Raw genomic sequence first — 27,306 nt, forward strand, 5'->3', positions numbered from 1 at the left:
TGACAAAAGGATGCATGGATTGCGCCTCATCTAGCGGCGTGCATGCTGATGCATTTTTCCCATTACGCATGATGGCTTGTGACTACAGTGGAAATGGACAGTAGTACTGAGATTATCTCTCATTTCCTCCAGTCTGCCTGCCTCTGTTCTTTTGCGCTTCTTTTATTCTCTCTCTCTCTTTCTTTCTTTAATGCATAGTGGTTAGAAAGTTCTCGCTGCAGGCCATTTCTTTTGGTAAGCTGAGTAAAATGCAAATGCAGCACATGGGAAAGAAAGACAATTCTGTGATTTCTACTCCAGCTGGTTTGAGCTTTACCCACAGAACACTTGGAGCATAGCTGAATAGCACCTTTGCTTCAGAGCCCTTTAGAAGTGCGGTAGGTCTGTTTTTAGACAGAAATGATTAAGATCTTCCTATGAGTCAACTAACAGTTTTTGTCAATGTATGACAAAATGTATTTATTTATTAGATATTATTTATTATAATGATCTTGCTTGGTCTATAAACACCATGCACTGTGCTGTGTTTTACCTTTCTGTGTTTTTCTTATTTGCTCCTGTAAAGCTGCTTTGGAACAATGCACATTGTGAAAAGCGCTATATAAATAAAATTGAATTGAATTGAATTGAATTGACAGTGCACAGTATTCTTCAGAATCTCCATGTCTCAAAATATGATGGTAAACGTAATACTAGTTTGTCTACAAATTACAGTGTGACTGTTTCTTGTACTGTTGAGTATTCAGCCAGCTGAAAGAGAGAGCGAGAGAGAGAGAGAGGACACAAGGAAAGATAATCCCAGTCATCCTGCCCTTATAAAGAAGCTTTCACTGAAAGAAGGCCTTGTGTGTCTTGTGTTTATCAGTGGCACTTGCTCTTACCTGCAGGGGAAAAGAGATAGAATTAAACTCACTCGCTAAAGACAGAGCAGCACATTTAAAACTTTCCTGTTCAGCTCTGTAGAGCTGGAAATGGAAATTCACAACATCACTCTGATGGTACATAATTAACTCAAAGGGTGGCGAGGCATGAATGGTTTAACGATAATCTCATATACCTTAACTAAATGTATGCATCAAATTCACACTTGTCTACAGCAAAACATAAGAATGAGCTCTGGTTGATGCATTTTGCTGGTGTTTTCACAGATGAAATACTACCGGCCAATGGCGCTACCAGCCAATGCCTTGTCTAGCTGGGAAACAGCAGTTTATTCAGTAGTGAATGTCAATAGGTGTAAATATTCCTCATGTATTCTCTTACAAGAAATCACTCAAAAATATGTATAGAAAATAACAGCCAGGCTGCTGAGTTGGGCCTCTGTGTGATTCAATTTCACTAGGATTTACTGTGATCCATGAGTGAATTCCCCTGGGAAATATGTGCTTTGATTAATGTAATACAAGGACTGAGGGAAATAGGTGTGTGTACCTTGGGGAGTGTCTGAGTGTGGAGTAAGCAATGGAATCATTTGGAGCAAACTGTGACGTACACAGCTTGCATTCATGCAACTGAACTTAATAAATAAGATGGTTGATGTGCTTGTTAATTTAATATATTATTTAATCATTTATAGTTTTCTTTGCCTCAACTTCAGCTGATATACGAATTTAGTCATTATATACAAACGTATGCCTTAATTTTAAAAATGTACAGGTTTCATTTTATTTCCTTTTTTTAATTACTTTGTAAATGTGTATACTTCAAATGTAAATTTTTCAAAGAATAATTTGTAAAAATATTGACTGCAATATTGTAATAACAATTCCACCAATTTGTTTTCTCCAGTTTTTTGTTTTGTTTTCTGAAACAGTAGCTTGTATAATAGCAGACGTAGTGCTGCCTACCATCGATTGTAATAATTACAATTAATTAAATATTTTGTGGAAGCAAAGGCATTTGTAGATATTTGAAGACTACATTTTATTACGTTTATGCAAATCTGCTACACCACTTGGTTTAACCCAAAGGAGCCTTTTATTAACACCCGTCAATTAGCGCTGAAAATGTACACAGGCGTAACGCAGCTCAATTTATAAATGACACACCGAGCCATTGTTGAACATCACATCGCCAGACAATGATTGATGGATCATCTAGATATATACCAGATGATTAGACAACACATTTTCCTTACAAACCTATTGCATAACAACTTTCAAAAGTCGTTGCTAATTGTTTCTGTTACAGCAAATATAATAACAACATTCATTGTTTTATTATGAATCAATTTAATTTTAAGGTGTTCTTGGTGAATTGATAAAAGGGAGCACATTTATAAAAATAACGAATATCACAGTCATACATGAGTCAACTTCATCAGCTACAAAATAGCCTGTTTAACACTCACTGCTGCTGTAAAAGAGTTTGAAATAAAAGTTTGCGCTGCTCGTTTGGACTAAACGTACTGTAAGCTCCAGATTCTATATCTGTTTAGCATATTATTTTTCCTTTTATTCAATTACTGGCAAAAGCACACCAAGTTACTGCACTTTGATTAATTTCTGAAACATAATAAATTCCTTGTAAATGCATCACCTTAATTCAGATAAGTCTCTGCTCGGTCAAAAGAATCTTAATGAAATTGTTAAGGAGTTGAAGGCATTTAACCCACTGCTATCCTACTGCCTCTCATTTTTTACGATCTGTGCGTCATGGTTTGCTTTCCAGTCACACCGCGTTTTTATGAATATTTGATTTTCAAAACCTACATTATTATTACCGACAATGCAAGGCCCTCAATGAAAAACTAGCTCTAAACGTGCTCTGAAATCTGCATGTGCCTATAACGCATTTTATCGTAGTGCAAAAAACACGGACCTTGAATTCAATTTATACGGTTTTACACGATTAAAACAAAACATTCAGCCAGTGAGTGCAAGAAAGAGAGAGAGAGAGGGATACATCTCTTACCGCAGGAACGAGTCCAGCGCAGCTCCCTCTCTCTCTTCCTCCGTCTCGAGTGAATCCGGCTCTCCTCTGCTCCGCTATTATTTTCACTTAAACATATGAAAATGTATGCAAATGAAAATCAGCACTAACTGTTCATCGCTCGCAGTGCAGGAGTGTCCCTGTCCCCGACACCATACAATAGGTTAAATGTTGCAAGGGGTGGATCAGGTTACTTTATACAAGCAAACAAACAAAGAAATAATAATACTAAATTAATGCACCTATTAATAGTGTAATTTTTAATGGTACAGATGTATTTATGGTTTGAAAGGCCTTATATATTTTGATCAAGTGTGTCTGGTGAAGACCTATGTTTGTTCGTGTTTAAATTAAATATGCCGGTTTTGCATTCTGATTGGACGAGTTTGGTGTTACAGAGGACGCAGTTGTAGACATCATTTTTATAAGAAATAAATTTTTATATTAGTTCATTTTTATTCTTTACACAAACGTAAATAAATCTTTAAACTTTCCGTAAAGTTGTAATTGCCCAAATGGTATCATTTATTATAAATAATTTCATACTAAAAATGTTATTAATTAATCCTTACATTGTTTGAACTTCCCCAAACAATTGTTAGTCATGCTGTTTCGCTGTTTTATCTACATTACCAAGCAACTTGTTTAGCCTTCTAATTGTTTGTTTGTTTGTTATTTGCTCATAGGTAAAATATTCATACAGTTCTAACACAATAATAATATGTTTTCAAAATAATTTTAACCTTTCAAATGCCTGTCGCAGTCAAAAGAACAATGCATTAACACAGTAATATTTAAAAAGGCGTGAGGCGAACAAAAGGCAAAAATATTCCATCTAACAAAAACAAAGCATTCACAACGTCACCGTATGCCAACTGATCCAACCAACAACGCAGTGCAATAGAAATGCGCAATTACCTAATTATATTAACCAAAGCTTCCCGATCAGATAGAAAGTCTAGTCAATTTTATTTGTATGTTGACATATCCAAATTAGACAGCAAATTGCAACGCCTTGACGTGATTCCTTGGCTTCGGCTCTCAAAGCTGTTCTCTGAGATCTGTCACTCTCCCGAAGGATATCCAATGAGCATCAATCTCGCAGAAACTTCCTCGCGGTAATTGGGTGAAGGATGTGGATGGTGCGCGCACGCGGGGGCTGAACGTAAACATTCTCGTGCTCTTGCGCTCAGAGAGAGGAACTAAGAGCGCGGGGACAGCGAAAGCTCCTCATTGCGCATTGTGCATTAATAGAGCATTGAAGATAAACGTGGGGTGGACTCCGTGAAAGGAAGAAATGTGAGTTCCAGGACTCAGTGAGAAACGTTTTGGAGGTTCTCGGGACAAGAGAGAAGTTTGCGAAGGAACAACTTCTGCTAACCATCCACATCAAGTAACGATAACGCGCGATTAAGTTCTGCGTGGAATTTGTGTTATCGTCACATAAAGTTGTTTTTAAGGAGAACCAACATTTTTTATATTTATGTGGTCCTTTATTTTTTGATCTCCTCATTGCCATTTCGGAAAAAGACATTAAATATAATGGAACGCATTGGAACATTGTAGAAACAACTTTCATGCATAATGTGGATTTCTACGTCGAAGGTATTTCTTTCTCCTTTTGCTTATAATACAAGGAGTTTTTGAAGGATATATTTTACTGTCTTTGGCGGACCAAATCAAAATACCAGGCATACTTTTCCAGTTTGAATAATTCATGAAATAGAGCGTGCCTTCGAGGGCTGGAAAAAAGTTACGACAATACGGGGAGGGGGAATAATAAGTAGATTTGTTCGAAGTGGTGAAGGGGGATGGCCACAGCGGCTTCCAATCCTTACCTGGCCAGCAATAGTATTCTCTCATCAGCCTCGATCTTGCACTCGGAGTCCGGAGGTGGTGGCATGCAGCCGGGAAGTGTTGCCGTAACCTCGGTGTCGGGCGGCTACAGAGGAGACCCCGCGGTCAAGATGGTGCAGAGCGATTTCATGCAGGGAGCCATGACGGCCAGTAACGGGGGGCACATGCTAAGCCATGCCCATCAGTGGGTTACCTCACTGCCACACGCCGCTGCCGCGGCCGCCGCAGCAGCAGCCGCCGCGGCTGCAGAAGCCGGCTCCCCTTGGTCCTCCAGTCCTGTTGGCATGGCTGGTAGCCCACAACAACAAGATGTCAAGAACAATTCCAACAGGGAAGACCTACACTCGGGTACCGCGCTGCACCACAGACCCTCTCATCTAGGTGTTCACCAGTCCCATCAAAGCGCGTGGGGTGGCACCACAGTCTCGCACATCTCCACCATCACCGGGGGGCAGCAGCAGTCCCAGCAGTCTCTCATTTATTCCCAGCCGGGTGGTGGTTTCACGGTAAACGGGATGTTGAACCCTTCCGGGGGTTTAGTCCACCCGGGGCTGATGCGAGGAGATTCTCCCGACATGGAACACGGGAGCCACCATCATCACCACCACCATCACCATCAGCAGCACCCTCACCACCCTCACCACCAGCATCACTCGGGAGTGAACAGCCACGACTCGCACTCCGACGAGGACACGCCGACCTCTGACGACCTGGAGCAGTTTGCCAAACAGTTTAAACAGCGTCGGATCAAACTGGGTTTTACTCAGGCCGATGTCGGTTTAGCACTTGGAACACTTTACGGAAATGTTTTCTCCCAGACCACTATTTGCAGGTTCGAGGCTCTGCAGCTGAGCTTTAAAAACATGTGTAAACTCAAGCCGCTGTTGAACAAGTGGCTGGAGGAGGCCGATTCCACCACGGGCAGTCCCACCAGCATCGACAAAATAGCAGCTCAAGGCAGGAAAAGAAAGAAGCGCACCTCCATCGAGGTAAGCGTCAAGGGGGCATTGGAGAGCCATTTTTTGAAATGCCCCAAACCGCCGGCACAGGAGATCTCCAGCCTGGCAGACAACCTACAGCTGGAAAAAGAGGTCGTTCGGGTCTGGTTCTGCAACCGAAGGCAGAAGGAGAAGAGGATGACGCCGCCCGGAGTCCCTCAGACGCCCGAGGACGTGTACACCCATGCCGGCAACGTGAGTGCAGACACACCGCCGCCGTCCATGGACTGCAAACGTATGTTCACTGAGACGTAGAACAAATAATTTTATGTACACTTCAAGTAATTGGATGATCAACATATATTCAAACATATTCTATGTATTTACAGAGAAACTAAACTCAAACCCAGACCTCATCTTTTAAAACTGTCCCTAACGTTAAATGACTGTTTGCTCTGTGTTTCAGGAGAGTTTTGTGGTAGATTACTTAAAAGGTGCAAGTTTGAAAGATGAACCGGACAACCACAACGTGACAACCACGAACACCTATGGCCAGGAGATTCTGGTGCACTGACAACGAAGTCGTAACAAATCCAAACCCAACAAAGACTTTATGGATTCCCTTTAGGGACGGACATGGATCAATGCAGACAAACATTAAATATTAAACAGCGGAAGAATTTACCCCAGGACACGTATCAATTTTACGCGCAGGAATTATATTACTCGTTTTAACAAAAAGGAATTGTCCTGTCTATACTCTTGGAGCATTATGTGCAACAAACTACACCTTTTCTATCTCATAGTATTTTTGTGGACCACACTTATGTGAATAGCTTTTACACAGAGAAAACTCTTCAGAAAAAATAAGGAAAAAAGAAAAAAAAGATGCTTTAAAAAAGTTACTCTGAAGCTGCACTTATTTTCCAATTTCAGCCTACCCCCTCTAAACACTTTTTTGTTGTTGTTTGGCTGAATGATCGTGGATATTGCCCTCTCTTAACTGTCTTTGCTAAGGCAGACATTTTTGTGGGTTTTGATAACACGTCTATGTAAATTTGGCAATATAAATTCTCTGTGTTGATTTAAATGACTTGCTTTATATTTTTCACTAAAATCAATCTTTCAACTATTTTCAGGTGCGAAGAGAGATTTGTTGCGCGCTGTGATGACTTTATAGTAGCATCTCTTGTAGGCCTTCCCCTTTGCCATTTTTAATACTGATTATATTTTATACTGTTAGTATCACACTTGTTATTATATACAGATATTGTACACAAACACGTTGACAAAGCTGAAACAAACCGTTGTCAAACCCCCGTTTCCCCCGTTGGTGTTATTTAAGTTCAGTACTGACTCAGCGAGAGGTGAATGAGAATAATAAATCTGATAGCTCTCAGATGAAAGTGTGTAACTGCTTTCTTTTTAACTTTCTTTCTTTAAATATTCTAAAACAACATTCTAAAAAGTTTTTTAATTTGTGCTCGAACTATTGCGACATTGCTGATCTTTAGATTTAATTTTCCTTTACTTGTTCTCCTGACCCTTGGCCTGAATATTGATGTCCTGTTTCGTTTACTGCCACTGAGATGTTTGTTTGCTTGATTTTCTTCGCTGTTATTTTTTGGGAGGAAAACATTTATTTGTCAGCATCAATAACGTTTAAGCCAAGCTTCACGGAGTTGTAAAGCAAAAAGTAAAGTATATTTTACATTCAAATCATTGTACGGTTAGGGTCCCAAACTTGCAAACAGCAACTGTTTATATTATAAATAAAATACCACGTGTACATTACACGTTATGCTCGAAAATTCAGATGCCTTCTTAAAAGGAAAGAGAGACGAAATATGACATTACCTATAGTCTACATCATATTCTGCAAAATAATAAAATGTGTATTTTCCATAGAAAACATATTAGCTAATCTTCTTTACCAGACCTTTCATCCTCATCAGGCCAAGGTAATGTTTCCATATTTCTGTTGGATATTTGGATTTCGTTTGTCAAAAAAAATAACATTTTTCTTTTACCCCATGTGATTATAGTAAAGAAAAATGAACTATGGAATTATAGACTATGTATTTACCATTAATATGCATAATTAGCATGAAATACAAACGTCAGAATTGTTATATTTAAACAAAATTCATGGTGCTGATTTGGCGGGATTTCGGCAAATTCAGGCGTCTATTTCATTGTTGTTGTTTTTTCAAAATTTGAATTAGAAAAAAGCACAAGCGTCCCGCACAGCGAGTGACGTAATTTGGAATCCATTCCGTGCACGCTCTGAAGCAGGAGTGAATTTGTATGCATGGAAATTCGTATGCCTGCCACGTAGCTCTCCGAGTGCAAAAGGGCCTAGATCCTTCCATCAGATTGCAATGTAAAAGCGTGCAAAAACGATTGTGTGACTGAATTGCCTTTTTCTCTAAAACGACAGTTTCTGGTGGTGAATAGCAGAACTATTAGGCCTTAATTTTCATCAAGACAGTTTTGAGGTTTCTCTTATTTGTATTCATTTATACTATGTTTGAAATAGCTGGCTTTGCACTCTCTAAGCAAAAGCAACACTATTCTGTTGAGATTCTGTGAGAGCAGCTGATTTTTTTCCCTGAATAACTTTTGTGTGGTAGTGACTATTCATCCAAATGCACGGCCCTTCTCTTGAAGATTTAAATTTCGCGGATGATTTACCGTACATCCGTTGCGTGGCAACGAAATTCAACCTGTAGTTATAACCAAGAGCCCCACCCTTCATGCAATATGTCCACTGTTAATAGCATCCTTCACACACACAAAGTTATTACATTTTCAAATGAATAAGTTTTCCTTTAAAAACCTTTTTCTGTTCGCCTCGCCTCACCTCGCCAAGGAATGTTGTAAGCGCCAACAATGACTAAATCTTAAAAAACAAAAAAGTTTATTATTACATATATCATATTTAAATGTTGTGCTTTTTAATCCAATAAAATATATAGGCACAAAACGTTTATTATTGTAAAAGTATATTTTCAATTTAAAAAACTTTAACAGAAAATAAAATGTGTCCGTTAAATTTCAACAGAAGTGTATGAAAATACGTTCGGCTGTGCTTCCTGAACAAACAAATAAACTATTTAATGACTCCCATGTATTCGGCCTTAACGCAGATGAAGGAATAGCGTGTCATCGAAACTTTTTTATTTTTATCTAAGTGTAGACCCTGAGATACACAGTATTATAGCCTACCTTTACGAACTTTTATCTATTAAACTTTACTTATTTCATGTCGGCGCTAAAATGTATGAAATATCTAAAAGTTTCTAAAACTATTCAATTAATAAAAACCTATTGACGCTTTACAATAGCAATATTTTTAGTCCTTTTATTTTTTCTTTAGTAATTAGTCAAATAAATTGTCAAAATATATGTCTTAATGTTTCTGAGCACGCTCAGTTTCGGTGAACAGAAATTATAACTAATTGCAATAAGTTGAATTCATTTTTAGTGTTTATATTAATATATGTTGTTTTATACGATTTTTTAGCCAGAGTATTCACTGAAGTGAAGTCTTAGCCTCTCATATTTCTTTAGCGCCATCTTTTGGAATTTCCTCTCGCTCTAATAGACTATCAATCTCATATTTCTATCGGTATAGAGACTACATTTTTTTTTTAAGCAAAATTATTTATACTTTATAAAACGCACTGAGCACATTAACATTTCCCCAAGCTACAGCGTATTTAATGTTTTATTTGATCTATTTAATAAACAAAAAGATTAAATTACAGGTTAAAAAAATATCATATTATCCCAAAGACCTTAAATCCCAGTTTCAAATGCAAATAAGAGCTTTAACCCGTTATTTATAGAGAGCATTCCAATGTTTTATGGTTTTATTTGTTTATTTTTATTTGCATAATATCTACAGTCCTTCATCCTTTGTTCCATGCTGACCGACTGGTCACTTAAGTGTGTCACTACACAGCATAACATTTTCTTTTCTAGGAATTCCCATCAGACTTCAGGCCAAAAGACATGATCGAACAAAGTCTGAGGCTATACACGGCGGCTGCATTAGTGGCCAAGGGACCTTCGCTGTCACACACCTGCTGCAAGCCCATGGCACAATGCCAGCTGAGGTCAGTTAGCCCGCCAGGCACATTACCCTGGCAGCAGTTGCCAAGGTGACAGCATGTCAGAGCCTTCCCATTGAGAAGTACTGGGGGCTGACGGCCAACACATCGCTACCTCTGACCGGTCCCTGGAACTTGAGGAAATTGGGACCAAGACCATGCTTAGCAACTAACTGACGTTACACACGGCAATATAGTGTAATATAGGCCTGATTTGTGATAATGTGATAAGTAACACACTTTTCCCTCAGACTTCTGTAAGGTATTCAAATTGCAGCCTGTTCTATAAGCAGCAATCATAAATATGACCACATGCATATGTGTGAGAAAGTAAAAGAGAGGATGACCAGTGATAAAAGAGAACAGGAGGTGAAAGGTGTCGCCGCTTTGTTGTAGCTATCACATTAACTGGAGGATGTGAAGCAGAGGGGAAATAGGCTGTGGGCGCTGCGGTTTAATAGATTACTTACAATTGGACACAGGTATTTGGAGTTAGCCATTATACCCTTGAGGCCCAAAAAAGGTAAAAGAAACAGCACGATGCATCAAAATATGCTACCACTTCTTGTTCAAACGCCTTTGTGGTTTTATGAAAACAAACAATGTCATTTAGTAAACTAAACACCGTGCGAAACAGTTTGGTGTTTTCAAAATACATACACTACGACGGGGAATATTTGCATTGGCTTGTTTTTTACTGTTTCTGAAGAACACTTACACATTATCAAGTGTCCTTTCAGGCATCAGCTCTTTTAAATTCAACTCATCGTGGGCACCGCACAATTTGTTAAGGTCAAATCTTTGTCTGAATGGATTGAGTCAGAATTGTATTGAGGTCATCAAAAAGCACAAAGCCATATCTTTTCAAGGGCACATCTGAATTTGCGCTAAGCTCTTAGAGCGTCAATCTCCCCAGGAAGGAATGGGAAAAAATGTAGATCTAAACCCGTTGAATAAGGTCTCAGCATTAGAAAACAAGCCCCCTCTGAAATGCTATTACGGCATGCACATCAGCTCAAGAGACCAAATTCAATACACACAAGAGGCCTTTACGCCATTTGACGGCTCAAGAAAATCATCCTCGATATTCATTGTTTGGTTTTAATCCTCTGGTTTTAGCAAAGGAGTCGGTTAGGATGTTAAATGCAAATCGTCACACTTTGGAGAGATGTCTCCTTGGACCACGTCATTATTACAACTGATAACAAATGGCACAACAACAAAATCCTTTCATAGATGAGAGGACACTTTTCATTTTCTCTGCACTCATATTTCACTGTACTTATCAGTATTTAGAGTAGATAAGTGCAGGAATTCCTGTTGTTCAGACCTCTCCAAACATGTCACATAAAACCGTAGAGGAGAGTTTGCGGGCTGAAATAAAAGTAGCTAATTGATGCAATACACCAAGGACATAATTATCTCTTTGAATAACTGGCGGTGGTTTAATTGCTAGTAATTGTTCTCCAAACCTTGTTCAGAAGTGATGAACACAAGACTGTTATTATGCATCATGTGTTAATCCTGCTATTCTGGCTTAGTCATTAGGGCTTCTGTATCAAAGTGTCGTGATAAGGGTGGGGGGGGAGAATCATACACACGTGCGCAATATACACTTGTAGTGACATAATGCGTCATTGTACATTATTGGCCATTTCTATCCCAAGCCGCACAAACATCTATGTAAACATAAACATTTCTTTGTGCCACCTTTGACTTTTCTCTTTGCTGTCATCACAGCCTTCGGTGTAAATTCTCCCTCAGATGTCATATTTATAACAGTGGGGCTTCAGTTATCCCGTGTTTGCTGTTAATTATTGCCACATTGCAACAGCAGACTTGGAGCTCGACAGGAAACAAACACTGATTAACGTGATTGGGCCTGCTGAGAATTGCAGTCCGGTTGAAGTGTGTTGATTGTTGAACCGTTCCCACCCTCTCACCCCAGCGGTCTTGCCCTATTGCCCCCTGAGCCTGGCGAAGCAGGTTAGTGGCGGTTACTTCAAAAGATGTCTGGGGTTTGCATAATCTGAAGTAATACAAGATCTGAAGTGCTTACAATTGTTTGTTGTATGTATTGAGTATTTTAAATAGCCAAAAGCAATATAAATTCCAAGATATTGAAAGAAATACAAGAACATTCATATGCAGTACCAGTCAAAAGTTTGGAAACACTTTTTTTCCACCTTTAAGAATAATAGTAAACTACTAACTGTCCCACAATTGTAACGTGGGAATGATGTTGTGAATAAAAGTAAAACGAATCAAAACTCTTGAAAGAATTTGCTAAATTGTGCTTCTTGAGATCATTGAGCTTTTTAAGAGTAACCGGGGCTCTAACTGACAGCTTTTTCTTAATATAATTTGGTCATTCATTACATTTTTAAATAAAATGTTTGTTTTCAAATTAAATAAATCGATATGTTGGCACAATTATATTTTTGTCTACAAACGTAATTTCAGACATTTAAGCGTATCAGATCAAGTGTTTCCAAACATTTGACTGGTACTTATTGGTTTAACCTGTTTTCAGATTTGATTTGTTGTACCTTGATGTAGATTGATGACTGGCCGGGCTACTGTTTTATATTCAAACTCGGCACTACTCTTGCATGAGGAAAAGGGGGAGAAGGAAGTCTGTGTCGCTCTTTCCTGTCTCATTCCTGAGTCTCACGGGCTCATGTTTCACCTGCTACTTACACATGTGTATTTGAGTGTATCTGTGTTTTTTTAAGCAATGAATTCCTTCCTTTCAACATTTTGAACATTTCGAACATCTGGGTACGACCAGATGGGCTATGGTTGAGATGGTGAAGGAAGTTTTGAATTAGACTGAATTACCTGAATTAACAAGTTGGTGCAAGGATTTCTGTGGTTTCATTTGTTTCGATGCTGGGCGATAACTTTACAGACTGATCATCACTGCCCCCTACTGGTTTTGAATTAGGAAAATGTCTTCAGTCCACAGGATGTAAATTATTAAAGAGATTTATCAAGATTAACACTGTCTAATGGTGCACTACACCTTCCTGGTTCAATTACAGGCAAAGTAATGCCATCCCACAGTGAGAATATCTAACCTTGACTTTTCAGCAACAGATGGAATGGATACTGTATAATTAACTGATTGTTCAAGCTACTTAAAAGATATAATAAAGCTATACCCAATTTATCATAAGTATAACTAGATTTGTAGCAACCTGATGATTCAAAACATGATTGTAACAAAGTTCAATGTAGGGAAGGAAGGAGGCGGGAACCGGCGAACATTTAAACAATAAACTTTAATCAAAAATAAACAAACAAAAACACGGAAGTAAAAGGCCGGCAGCCACCTCACGGTCGACTGCCGGCCACACAAACATAAATAAAACTTAACATTTCCGGGCCCGGTCCTCTCTCGTCGGCAGTCCCGTCGCTCGTCCTCTTATGCTCCCTAGCTCCCCGTGAGGCATGCGGGACCGGTGCGCGTACAGCTGATACTCATTATCACTCACGCCACCGGCCCCGCCTTGCTGCCCCACGGCTCTCGTCCCGCCTTCCTCGCTACAATGATATTAAGTAGTGTTCTTAGAAATACACATTTGTATAAGGATTTACATGAAGGCTATGCTGAATTAATTACATTTGGGCATGATGATAGTAATATTCAAAGTGATCTTGTTATCCACAACGATTCAAGCCACCAAAGCGGCCATACAGAATATGAGACTAATTATGAATACTTATGTTAATCCAACAAATCACAGAATCACAGAAAAATACATTATTAAATGATTGTGGATCCACGTTTGCCTCATACAGCAAGCCAAAAAAGACACGGTTTAGTCCACTAAAAACAAAATTAATTTTTAACAAAGAAATATGTACATTGATAGCACATAAACGTTACGTTTACTCAGCATAATTTGTCTATATTCAAGTCCCCCAATTTATATTTGTTAAACATGATATTTAGGTGTAGATGGTTTGTATTATGAAGTCCTCAACCAAATGTTTTAGCTAATGTTGCATAACATTTTCAATATCTTTTTCAAGATATTAAGTTATTGGAGCTTAACAGAAATTCAACTCAAAACTGTTACAAACTTAAAAAATAAATGAACATTAAACACTAACAATACTATTACTGAAAAGCACATAACATAAAACCTTAAGAAAATTACTCTCCAAATGCAACATTTTGCAAAGCATGCTGGGAACTGGAATTCCTCTTCCCAGTTTTAACAATTATTATGGGAACACAACACAAATCTTTAATGTGGTGCCAACTTGAATGAATTAAGTTAAATGAAAAACCATGAAAAACCATGTTGTGATAAAGGTTTGTTTAAATTGAGCAAAATAGACTAGTAGCAAAACTCGTTTTTTGTCCAGTGAATATGACACTTTTTATGTTTTTTTGTTTTTTTTGAGAGAGAATTCAGTCCCTCAGGTTAAACTTTATTTTAATATAAAAATACAATAATATAGGAAGCAGTCTTTACAGGTGAACTTGAACTATAAAGGTTTTGCATAAGTGTGTGTCAGCCACGGTTCCTCTGTTTGAGGTTATACTGACAGGTTTTGCCATTAATGAGTATCAAACCGAGGGCAAAGATGTCTGCATATGGCCTTTAACCAAGCAAACAACCTATAAAAGTGGAGGAATGATTAACCCATGCGGCCACCAACAAGGCAGGTGTCCGCACTGGGGTTTGCTAAATGGCGAATTGTAATTCCTCGACAGAGATCGACCACCACTCATCCTCTAATCACATCTGCAATTACAGAGCAGAAATATTACCCCTAATTGATATGGCCCACCGATTTGTTTCGATTTCTTGTGGCCTCAAGCCGTTTTCTCCCTTTTCCCGCTGGCTGCTAATGAATGGACTTGTTAGGAGGGGGCGTGTCTAAGTGAAAGTGACTCTTAAGCACAGCTCCGCCAGATGTATGACAGCAGAGAAAAGGGACAGTGTTAAAACAGCAGGAGGTGTAATGGCACCTCGGAGCTGTAGAGATGGGAAGGGAGTGGGCACCTGTCCATTAGACCCCCCTGAGGGTGGATGTGTTAAGTGGCTGGGCTGCGGTCAGACTCTAGAGGGACAGTTGTCATAGAGACGCAGCTGTCAGCCGGTAAGCGAGTTTGGGAACTGCGGCTGTGCTGATGAGGACAGCAGATTAGATGATGTGAAAGACTGACTAATACCTACACCTCTCCTCATTTTCACCCACACCTGAGGGAGAGACGGTTGTCTTCTGACAGGAGCTGTGAAGGGGACTGATAAATGAGAGCCATGCAGAAGAGGGACAGATGTAGGTGTAGGAGTTTGGATTGTCTCCTGCTGTTAAATCTTATAAATCGCAAATATATGTCCTTACTGGCATATAGAAACATGTGAACTTATATTTCTCGTGTTTACGAGTCATCTATTTATCCCTTCTCTGCAGGAAGAGAATGAAAGAAATAGGCCGATATACAGTTGGGTATAAAAGTCTGAGATTGCTAGTTCAGTTCAATTCAAGTCAAATTTGGATTTTTATAGCACATTTTTGTATTGTTGCTAAGCTGCTTTACGTACTTAGAAATAGTAACGGAAGTAGAGTTAAAATAGAATACACATTTAACTGAAACTGTTCATAGTAAACATGTTACATTTGCATTTTAATTGCTGAAACATGATTTCAGTAAAAAAAATTGAATTAAAGTTAGAAAGAGTTTCAACTTTCTTCGTTTTTTGTCATTTCTCCAATGATTTTATGATAGCATACATTTTAGAAGTTAATCATGTGAAACCTGATGACCAACAAGATTTTAAGTGTAGCCTATGTTCTTAAAATAATCACTGAAAAAGTGAAACTTTGGACCAACTTAAAAAAAATACGTCAACTTGTTACAAGCAATTTTATCATTTTTCTCAAATTATATTTATGGCTTGGTTCAAATCAAAATGTATACATTTCAACAAACCACCATTATTGTGAGCAGTGTTTGTTTTAGTTGGGCTTTTGATCCCTGGCTTTGGTTAAATTAAACCTCTTTTCTTTTGAAGTGTTTACAATAGTGTTTCAATAGTGCATTAATAAGAAGGGAAGAGATGCTTTAAAGCTAAGTTTTTGTGATGTCTAACAAGCTTTGATAAAGATGAGAAGTGCCAATAAATAATGTGAGAGTTGATCTTTTATGACTGATTCGAATGTCCTGGTTCACAAATGCATACTGTGATAAAATAAACAGACAATTGTCTTGGCACACTTAGACATCGACAGTCATCATACAAACCTCAACAATGGTGACAAACATCAAAGTAATTCAAGTAAACAGATCAACTGCAATGCATGCTGGGAGTCATGAATGAGTTTTGTACTATGATGTTACCCAGCATGCATTGCAGCATGAAGCTTTCTTTTGTTGATTGTCACCATTGTTGAAATGCATATACACTGATTCTTGATATGATTGAGTCAGCAATTTAACAATATTTTGAGTGTTTTCTATTAGTTCATATTGTGTTTTAGTACCACTGTTTAAATCTCACACTGTAGGATCACGCACTATTCACACATTAATAAGCAATTATTTAAATTACCACACAATGATTACAGTCACCAATCACTTGATCCCAATGGATCTTAGCTTTCATTGCCTCAACAAATGTATATTAACACACTGTCACAATAGACAATGAAAACGTATCATTAAAATATAAGAGTCAAGAGCCCAACTAAACACTGATCACAATAATGGTGGTTTGTTGAAATGTATACATTTTGCTTTGAACCAAGCCATAAATATAATTTGAGAAAAACTAATTGTAACAAGTTGACATAATTTTTTTAAGTTGGTCCAAAGTTTCACTTTTTTCAGGGATAGGGACTGACATTATGGTTTTTGGACAAAGGTGTAAATGTGGTCAATACTTATAAATTTGATAAGTTACCTAAAAATGGGAGTAAATTATTTTGATTTATAGAAAGTGAGATATTGCTTCATCTTTGGTTTCCTCATGTATAAAACATGAAAAACTGTTATAAGAAACAATTTGGTGAGAGACTAAGCTTAAGTTTAAGATTAAGATTAATCTTATTCTGTGCCTGTACCTGTTTTCTATTTATACCGAGGAAAATTCTCGTGCTCCTCATATTGGCTTTTGTTGAGCGAGGGCTGGTGGATTAGAGCAGCTCTGTTGAGATGGCATTAGAGGAAACATCTGAGAGGTAATTGACAGGGAGATGAGCTCTTGTAGCGTCGGTGTCACTCTGCGTGATCTGCAACACTCGATGGGCATATCCGACTGCTTGTTTGATGTCAATTTAGACAAATATGCCTGCATGTTTTGTAGTCACCTCACACGCAAGCAGGGATGTATATTATTTGCTGTATTGTATATTTTACATTCAGTACTACAGCTGAATATTTTCCTGTGAGATTTCACCGTTTCAATTCCCCTAATTATTAATATGACTAATTAAATAATGCTATTCCATGCAAATGTCAACCTTAACTGGAAAAAAATAAGTTTTTACCAAATGTTTTCACCATATACACTCACCTAAAGGATTATTAGGAACACCATACTAATACGGTGTTTGACCCCCTTTCGCCTTCAGAACTGCCTTAATTCTACGTGGCATTGATTCAACAAGGTGCTGAAAGCATTCTTTAGAAATGTTGGCCCATATTGATAGGATAGCATCTTGCAGTTGATGGAGATTTGTGGGATGCACATCCAGGGCACGAAGCTCCCGTTCCACCACATCCCAAAGATGTTCTATCGGGTTGAGATCTGGTGACTGTGGGGGCCATTCTAGTACAGTGAACTCATTGTCATGTTCAAGAAACCAATTTGAAATGATTCGAGCTTTGTGACATGGTGCATTATCCTGCTGGAAGTAGCCATTAGAGGATGGGTACATGGTGGTCATAAAGGGATGGACATGGTCAGAAACAATGCTCAGGTAGGCCGTGGCATTTAAACGATGCCCAATTGGCACTAAGGGGCCTAAAGTGTGCCAAGAAAACATCCCCCACACCATTACACCACCACCACCAGCCTGCACAGTGGTAACAAGGCATGATGGATCCATGTTCTCATTCTGTTTACGCCAAATTCTGACTCTACCATTTGAATGTCTCAACAGAAATCGAGACTCATCAGACCAGGCAACATTTTTCCAGTCTTCAACTGTCCAATTTTGGTGAGCTCGTGCAAATTGTAGCCTCTTTTTCCTATTTGTAGTGGAGATGAGTGGTACCCGGTGGGGTCTTCTGCTGTTGTAGCCCATCTGCCTCAAGGTTGTGCGTGTTGTGGCTTCACAAATGCTTTGCTGCATACCTCGGTTGTAACGAGTGGTTATTTCAGTCAAAGTTGCTCTTCTATCAGCTTGAATCAGTCGGCCCATTCTCCTCTGACCTCTAGCATCAACAAGGCATTTTCGCCCACAGGACTGCCGCATACTGGATGTTTTTCCCTTTTCACACCATTCTTTGTAAACCCTAGAAATGGTTGTGCGTGAAAATCCCAGTAACTGAGCAGATTGTGAAATACTCAGACCGGCCCGTCTGGCACCAACAACCATGCCACGCTCAAAATTGCTTAAATCACCTTTCTTTCCCATTCTGACATTCAGTTTGGAGTTCAGGAGATTGTCTTGACCAGGACCACACCCCTAAATGCATTGAAGCAACTGCCATGTGATTGATTGATTAGATAATTGCATTAATGAGAAATTGAACAGGTGTTCCTAATAATCCTTTAGGTGAGTGTATAAAGCTTTTAAGCATGATTCTCCATAGTCAGTAAGTGATACTTTCAGAATTGTCATATACGGTGGCCCACTGGTGCACAACACAACGAAATTTAAAAAGCAAATATAAGTTCACTGCGCAATCAAGCTACAACAGAATCGAATAAAGCAACAACACAACGGAATCGAGTCACAACGCAACGGAATCAAGTCACAACACAACGGAAATGCTCCCGACCACTAGGGGGCACTTTCGGCATGAAAAAAGCGACGTCATGCCAGGTAGGAGGTGCGCGTTTTGCTGGGTGTTGTTTTAGTAGTTTTGGTAGCCTGTTTTGTTTGTGTAGTTTTGGTAGCCTGTTTTGTTTGTGTAAAGCATTTAAAAGTAAAGTGTGCTCTACCGTGGGAAAGCTGAATGTCAATGGAAAAATTTCATATGAACAAATTAGAGACTTGTTACACAGTGCTTTTGAATGCTTGATTTTGATTGGCTAGTCATGACATTCTAATGTATGTTATGGCCCGTTTCACCAGACTTGGCGAGCTGTGGAGTTGCTGTGCACCACCTCCGTGCCGGTAACGAAACCCCCGCGTTTTGCCTCTTACCGCATGTATCCCACTGAAAATGAGCTAGACATTCGTGACTGCCGCTCAAAACTAATAACACAGGATAATCCCGGTACTTCGAGTTACCTTGACCAGCAGAGTTTACAACATCATATACAGTATATGTAGTGGGTTGGACTCAGTCCTTGTATATTTGGGTGATGTCACTGCAAAGTGCGTCCTATGTAAGTTCCGCCTAAATGAGATAAATGGCAGACTACATGGCGTGGTAGGGAGTGCGCACATGGCTGTTTAGCGTGATAAAGTAGCGAGTAGCTCTTTACATGGAATTATACATTTTTCTTACATATTTACATATTTTATTTTTATTTTCTGTTAAGGATGCTAGGAGACAAATGTTTATTAAAACATCTCCAAATATCACTGGATGTACTGTATATGCACACCTTACAATTTCCAACAGTTAAAGGATGTTTGTAGTGAAGGATAACTGCAGAGCAATTGCATATCATTACTCTTCACTTATTAGGCAATATTTGATGCATTGGGGCAAAGATAGTTGTGGCCTAATGGTTAGAGAGCCAGATTTAAAACTCAAAGATTGCAAGTTCAATTCCCAGGCTGGCAGGCTTTATTAGGTGGGATCACCATGGCATATTGTTCACATATTTAAATTCTTATTATAATTTTAAATCTATTTACATAAAAATACATAAAAACTTAGGTTTTCCATACTGACTGTATTCCTTAAAAATGTCTTTCTGATCCTCAGCCTCCGCCTACAGTTTAGTATTGAAAGGCCTTTCTCCCAATTACAATTAGCCTTTCAGGATAGGCCGTTTCCCCTCTTTTAACATTTGGAAAGCCATGGCCATTTAGCTAACAAAGTCAAACCAAAAAATTAAAATGGATATATTTGAAATACATTAATTTAAAAGGCATATATTACATGACATATTGGACATGTAACTGTGTGCCTAACTTTCATTCTTCATTCTTCGCCCAGACCTTCATCCTCTAATGCAATGCAAGTGAATGATCATGGTAAGTTTGTACTGAATTTTAAACAATTTTTTTTAAGATTATGACAATCGTAGCAATTTCTATAATTAAAAGATTCTCCAATAATATGAATACAACAGCAACTGTTGCAAATAAAGCAGATACAATGCAAACTAAGTTTTCAGATAACCAAATAAAGGTAGATTTTTTAAGGAACATACAGAGAAGGAACAAAAGAGAGGTTTAATACTGCCTTCAAAATAAGCAATGTGATCAAATACATATACACAACACAATTTTGGTAAAATACCATGCTAGACACGTTAAAATAATAGTTACAAACATCTCAACACATCCACAGTTTATGTAACAAAGAGCCATGATGAGTATTTAAAATATTAGAGTATAAAATGTAATAAATATTTATATATTTATTATTCAGGGTTAAGTTACCGTCAGCTAAACTCTGGGTTGATTAACCCAAATCTTGCTTACTCGGGGTATGTCGGTTCCAGAACACGCTTGAAGAGTAAGTTTAATCAACCTCCCGAAAGATACCCAGAGTTAACGCGCGCTCACAGAAACAACATGAAGACATTGTCAATCGATCACAGATTTCACGAGTCACCATGGAAATGGTCGGGAAGCTTAAAGTTTTTGACTGTAAACAACGTTATAAATCAGAGGTTTTTTCACAGACTTAAATCTGCATCAGTGTATAAAGTGCGGGATAAAGATCATAAAATGTAATTATTTAGGTTATGTGTTTATAAAACTATAAACGCTATAAATTAATTCTTTAATTAAGGATATAAATATTTTTAATATATGCACTATTTTTATACTATATTATTTAAAATATATACTCATCATGGCTCTTTGTTACATGAAGTGTAGATTTGTTGAGATGTTTGTAACTGTAATTTTAACGTGTTTACCACAGTTTTACCAAAATTGTGTTGTGCATATATCACATTGGTAATTTTGAAGGCAGTATTAAACCTCTTTTTGTTCCTTCTCTGTATGTTCCTTAAAAAATACGTTTTCTGAAAACTGATTTTGCATTGTATCAGCTTTATTTGCAACAGCTGCTGATGTAGTCATATTAATGGAGACTCTTTTAATTATAGAAACTACTACATTGGTCATAATTTTGGGGAAAAAATGTGTAATGCTTTTCAGTACACTACATTATGTATGATAATTAATTTGCAGCAGAGGATGAAGGTCTGCTGTGACATGAGGTAGAGGTATAAATTGTTAGGCCCAGTCATATATACATAATAATCATGTAGCCTTTATATATCCCTTTCAAATACACATACATTTTGTTTTTTTGTTTGTATCTTTTGACTTTGTTTGCTAAATGGCCATGGCTTTCCAAATGTAAAAGAGGTGCAAACGGCCTATCCTGAAAGGCTAATTGTCATTGGGAGAAAGGCCTTTCAATACTAAACTGTAGGAGGAGGCTGAGGATCAGAAAGACATTTTTAAGGAATACAGTCAGTATGAAAAACCTTAAGTCTAAGTTTCTCTTGTATTTTTTATGTAAATGGTTAAGATTATAAAACTGCCAGCCTGGCAAACTTCAAGTTTTAAATCTGGCTCTCTAACCAGTTTAGACCACAACTATCTTTGACCCAATGCATCAAATATTGCATAATAAGTGGACAAGATTAATGATATGCAATCCTCGGGAGTTAAAATACTTCACTATTAACATCATTTAACTGTTGGAAATTGTAAGACATGTATATATATCCATTCATATTTGGAGATGTTTTAATAAACCTAATTCAAAGTATATACAATATTTAATATAAATAGCCTACATAAAGTTTAACGATAACATTTTAAATTATTTTATTTAAAGATTATTTCATTTTAAAATGTTAAATAATAAAGTTAATAAAAAATAGTTGTGAATGCTAAATTGCGATGGGTGAGATTGTAAATGTAATTGTAATATTGCTGTAAAATTATAATATATTATACGTAATCTGTGCTTCCACGCCCACTTGACGCTCATCAAAAACGCACACATGCGCAGACAACCCGTAAAGCTTAGTAACATTTCCTTAAAATGAACTAACCCTGGGAGCAGGTTATCTTCAGAGAGTAAGTTGCTATGGTTACTTACATACCCTGAAAGTTATCTCCGTTTTTGGAACGGAAAATTGGGGTTATCCGCTAACTAACCCTTAAACTTACCCGGGTATGTCACATAACCAGCTTTCTGGAATACACCTCAGGACTCACCAGCACTCGCGCGCTCACAACACCCGGGTGATGAAAGTGTAAATGACTGGTCATATTACTGCATATGTCAATCCTATTGAACTCTACGTTATTTGATTTGTTGTAGGTATTAAATATGTATCCATCTACAAACATACATTAGCTAAACTTTGTCAGTCTGTTTTACGCATTATGATTTTTAACAAACCATATTATAAATGCGTCGTCAGATTTAAGATGAGCCGCGGTCCAAGCGCGTGCCGAACCGTTGTTGGAGAACCTTTCGTGCGGTTAAATTTTTACCGAGAACCGTTACACCCCCGTTTCCCATATCTGTGAAGAGCTTCGTTTCTGCAGCTGCTGCTTGGTGATATGATATTCTCAGTATCAAAGAATTGGAAAGAGTCATCTGGAAGTTTGTTTTGTTGACCACTGTTTTTCCAGTAGCCTATTTTTGTTAGATTATATTTTCTTATTATTCTCTGTATCATGTTATATTTTCCTTTTGTTTGCTTGTTGTTTTTGGGCTGTAGCCGTGTCTAACAGGTTAATCGTCCCCTTGGCCCATAGAGGGTGGTGTGCTGCACTGAAAACACAAATAGTGGATTGATTGGTGATGCTTATGGGCCCGTATCAATAAGGAGGTTCAACCAACTCTAGGTTAACGGGTTCGAACCCTGCTCTGAACAGATTTGAGTTGGAATGGCTGCACGTCATAATTACTTGTTTATTACCTTTATCGCTTCATTTCTGCATGTATGTATTTATTAATTTCTTTATTCGTGCACTTTATTTATACACTTTATTAAGTCATTTCTCATCGTCCATAGAAAATTATGCTCGGATGTAATACACGTAGCCTACGGAGGCTGATGTTATTGATGTAAGAGATATATTTTGTTTCACTGTTAATAAAAATGGACAGTGAAATGACAAAATTCCACTCGGGTCCTAAATTGCTATCCTAAAATCAAAGTACATTCCAATGAATTAATGCAGCCTCTTCATGAATCCTCTATAAAAGCACATATGACATATAAGTCACTGAGATGGTCTCTGTGTGAAATGTGTGCCATGAATGACTGTATTAATGAATGAATGAATGAGTTACTCCACTTGTGCTTTAAAAGGGGGAGGAGATCGAAATACACTCTGGGTTTACCAAAGAAAACCTGCACCCGACCAGGTTAGGTTCACAGAGTAAGTTACTATGGTTACTGACTCTGAGTATAAGTTACCTCTCCTTTAGAAACAGGCTTGAGTTACCCCGGTTTTGTCAGGTTTGACATACCTCACATTCTGAAACGGAAACGGATAGCTAGTATACATCATTTGGATTGAAAGAATGGATTCCAAAACCTCCACTGACACACCCGGGTATCGTAGTCTCTTGAGTTTTTTAACTGTGCATATGTGTTTAAATGATTTTAAATGCTAGAAGCTGTATTGTGAGCTATACATTGGTCACATCATTGGAGTTTGGGTTCCTCGCCACAGCAAGGCAGTGTTGGCTTGCACACCGGGAGACTGCATTTATTTATTAGATATTATATAATGATCTTACTTGGTCTATAAACACCATGCACTGTGCTGTGTTATACCTTTCTGTGTTTTTCTGTTTTTCTTATTTGCTCCTGTAAAGCTGCTTTGGAACAATACACATTGTGAAAAGAGCTATATAAATAAATTGAATTGAACCATTACATCACATCATCTTGAGCTAAATATTGTCAAACGGTATAAGGAAATAGATGGCTGTATCCACGTTTATTTATAATTGTATACATTATTTAACCTTTGCATGCATTAAATCTAAAACAAAAAGGGAATTATTTAATTATACTACCTTTCTGCTTTTGCTTGTTATAATCATTTCTTTCTGGAATTGAACTAAAAACATTGATCATTTAACATTTCTTTGTTTTGTGAAACTTTTGAGAAGTCGGAATACTTCAGGGGTTCAAATACTTGTTGTTGTTACAGACTATGCATTACAGTACATTACATTACATGACATTAGTTTAAATCATTGTAAAATTCATGAACAACTATATAAATATCCTAGACTCTTTTAGCTTATGTTGCATTTTTGAGCAAGGCATTTCGCCACAAAACCTCTTCCAAGGAAATGCACTATAAACATTGCTTTTTGTAAACAAGACAATTGTGCTAATTTATTCTTTTTATATTTTAGATTTGACCATCATCATGTGTGATCTAAACTGCAGACCATCACCACATTTTCACTGCTGCTATTGCACTTCAACAGTAATCAGACGGGATGGTATTATTAAACATTTTAAAACCTGTAAAAACATCCAGACGGCCTCCATTGCCAGCAGCAGCACCACCACCACCATCTCTATAGCATCAGCAACACCACCTCCATCTCCAGCATCAGCAGCACCACCTCCATCGCCAGCATCAGCAGCACCACCTCCATCTCTATAGCATCAGCAGCACCACCTCCATCGCCAGTATCAGCAGCACCACCTCCATCTCTATAGCATCAGCAGCACCACCTCCATCTCTATAGCATCAGCAGCACCACCTCCATCGCCAGCATCAGCAGCACCACCACCATCTCTATAGCATCAGCAGCACCACCACCATCTCTATAGCATCAGCAGCACCACCTCCATCTCTATAGCATCAGCAGCACCACCACCATTTCTATAGCATCAGCAGCACCACCACCATCTCTATAGCATCAGCAGCACCACCTCCATCGCCAGCAGCACCACCACCATCTCTATTGCATCAGCAGCACCACCTCCATCTCTATAGCATCAGCAGCACCACCTCCATCGCCAGTATCAGCAGCACCACCTCCATCTCTATAGCATCAGCAGCACCACCTCCATCTCTATAGCATCAGCAGCACCACCTCCATCGCCAGCATCAGCAGCACCACCACCATCTCTGTATCAGCAGCACCACCACCATCTCTATAGCATCAGCAGCACCACCACCATCTCTATTGCATCAGCAGCACCACCTCCATCGCCAGCATCAGCAGCACCACCACCATCTCTATAGTATCAGCAGCACCACCTCCATCGCCAGCATCAGCAGCACCACCACCATCTCTATTGCATCAGCAGCACCACCTCCATCGCCAGCATCAGCAGCACCACCACCATCTCTATAGCATCAGCAGCACCACCTCCAAAAAGATTACGTGTCCAGCAACAAATCAGGGTGACTTGCACACACTGTGGAATTCAGATAAATCAAAGGAACTTGCTGGTCCATATTAACAGAAGACACAGGCAAAGGGTAACTGAAATAACAGCAAAACTACACCTGTAATGTAAATGCATTGAAGCTAAAAAAGGCATCTGCATTCACTCTGATAACATGCATATGTTTGGAGTTTATACTAACACAAATTGATGTCTGTGTTATGAAAACCACCTTGTTTTATCCTTTATTTATTTTTAAATGAACTAGCTACAAATTTTTTTTTTTTCCAGGTGTGAGGAGTGGTGGAACGATACTTCTGTGATTTCATGAACTGAACTGTGTAATGCATTATGAACTGTATGGCAGATCTGTTTGAAATCATACTTTTTTCAGCCAGTTATGATTTTCAGTATTGTATTATTCAGTCATAGTAAAACTAAACCACTGGCTATAACATAAGTTCTCTTTTAAACACTAACATTTTTATTGCAATATGATAATTTATGTCTTTATTTGGATTTGAATGTCCATATTGTTATTTAATCTAGAATTTCTTGTTTTGTTGTATTTCTTTAGAAAATTTCTCCAGCAGGCCATTGGAACATGTCTGTACTGACAGATTTTGAGGTACACCTTTTTAACTTCTTTGCATGTACCTCTTTAATATCTGTAGTGGAGAGTTATGAAAGAATACAGTACACATTTTTTAACATAAACGTTTGCCTAAACATTAAACAAAAAGTCATTACCAGACTTGACAGCTACATTCTGTATTTATTTGTACATCACTTCAGTTGGTAGGAATTGATTGTGGGTATTCATGTTGATGGTAAGTGGTCTTATAATTGCTGTACAGTTGTCATGTTGTGTGCTAACCACCAACATTTCTTAATATAGTTTTGCTTTTGTATTTCTGTATGCACTCTGTTATGCTCTCAATGCCATTTGATTTTGCTTTGGTAAGTTTGCATCCATTTATGGTTATTTGTTAAGCAAGAAGGACAGAGAACACCATCAAAAGAATAAAAAATTATTCAGAATTTCAGTTGCTGTCTTTAATCAGTCTGACATATACCTAAAATCATAAAGTGGTATTGCTATCAGTAAATTTAGGCATTTCCCCTGACAAGGTATGATATTGGTAACTATACTTTCGGTTAAAACCTCCATAATGTGCATTTCCAGTATGCATTCAGTATATGAAAATAAAATAATGCACACCTAAAAACATTGTAATGTTTGTCACTTTCCACAGTCAAATCCCACAGCCAGTTGCTCTAGAAAGAAAACCAGCAAAACCAGATGAAACACCACCTGAGTCAGATGTCAGTGAGATTACCCCAACACCAAGAATCTCTGTATGTAGAGAACATCTTTATGTATTACTTGACTATTGTTTGTTTATGTATTTACCTTTCTTGTTTAAATGTTTATGAGACAAAAGAAATATATGTGTGTCTTGTTTCTTCAACCCTGACTTGTGAATATTGTGGGATGTTGTAAATATAATGTGTGTATATATGTAAAATATCGTTTGGGTTTTGTAAAATAACATTAAAATTCTGTGTGAAAATAAGTGTTGTGTTCTTGAAGTATATTTATATTTTTTATTATATTATATTATTTATATGTGCATATTTGTTTTATGTTATATTTTGCTAAGTAAATAAATCCAGCAACACCCGTAGAACAGTGGAATATGTGACTATTAAATTACACAAATGTCGGTGGATTGGAAGCTT

At 38.0% G+C, this 27,306-nt stretch overlaps 2 protein-coding genes across 3 annotated transcripts in view; both read left to right on the plus strand.

The window, feature by feature from the left end:
• The window catches only part of tmem182a (transmembrane protein 182a), a 156,196-nt gene extending 131,071 nt beyond the window's left edge, over nt 1–25,125 (plus strand). Inside the window, exon 5 of the mRNA XM_057335381.1 lies at nt 24,573–25,125. Within this exon, the coding sequence (XP_057191364.1) occupies nt 24,573–24,829 (257 nt within the window). The 3' untranslated portion in view covers nt 24,830–25,125. The remainder of the gene's footprint in view (nt 1–24,572) is intronic.
• Nucleotides 4,088–7,151, plus strand: pou3f3a (POU class 3 homeobox 3a). Of its 2 annotated transcripts, none has more exons than XM_057335366.1 (2): nt 4,088–6,021; nt 6,193–7,151. In XM_057335366.1, exons 1-2 carry the CDS (start codon nt 4,743–4,745, stop codon nt 6,237–6,239), a joined length of 1,326 nt encoding a protein of 441 aa, XP_057191349.1. In that variant the 5' UTR covers nt 4,088–4,742; the 3' UTR covers nt 6,240–7,151. The 2 variants fall into 2 exon arrangements, with proteins under 2 accessions (XP_057191349.1, XP_057191348.1); XM_057335365.1 differs by having other exon boundaries at nt 4,089–5,981; nt 6,193–7,150.
• Nucleotides 25,126–27,306: the final 2,181 nt, after the last annotated feature.

Source organism: Triplophysa rosa, linkage group LG6 (genome assembly GCF_024868665.1).
Source record: "Triplophysa rosa linkage group LG6, Trosa_1v2, whole genome shotgun sequence".
Classification (NCBI taxonomy): Eukaryota; Metazoa; Chordata; class Actinopteri; order Cypriniformes; family Nemacheilidae; genus Triplophysa; species Triplophysa rosa.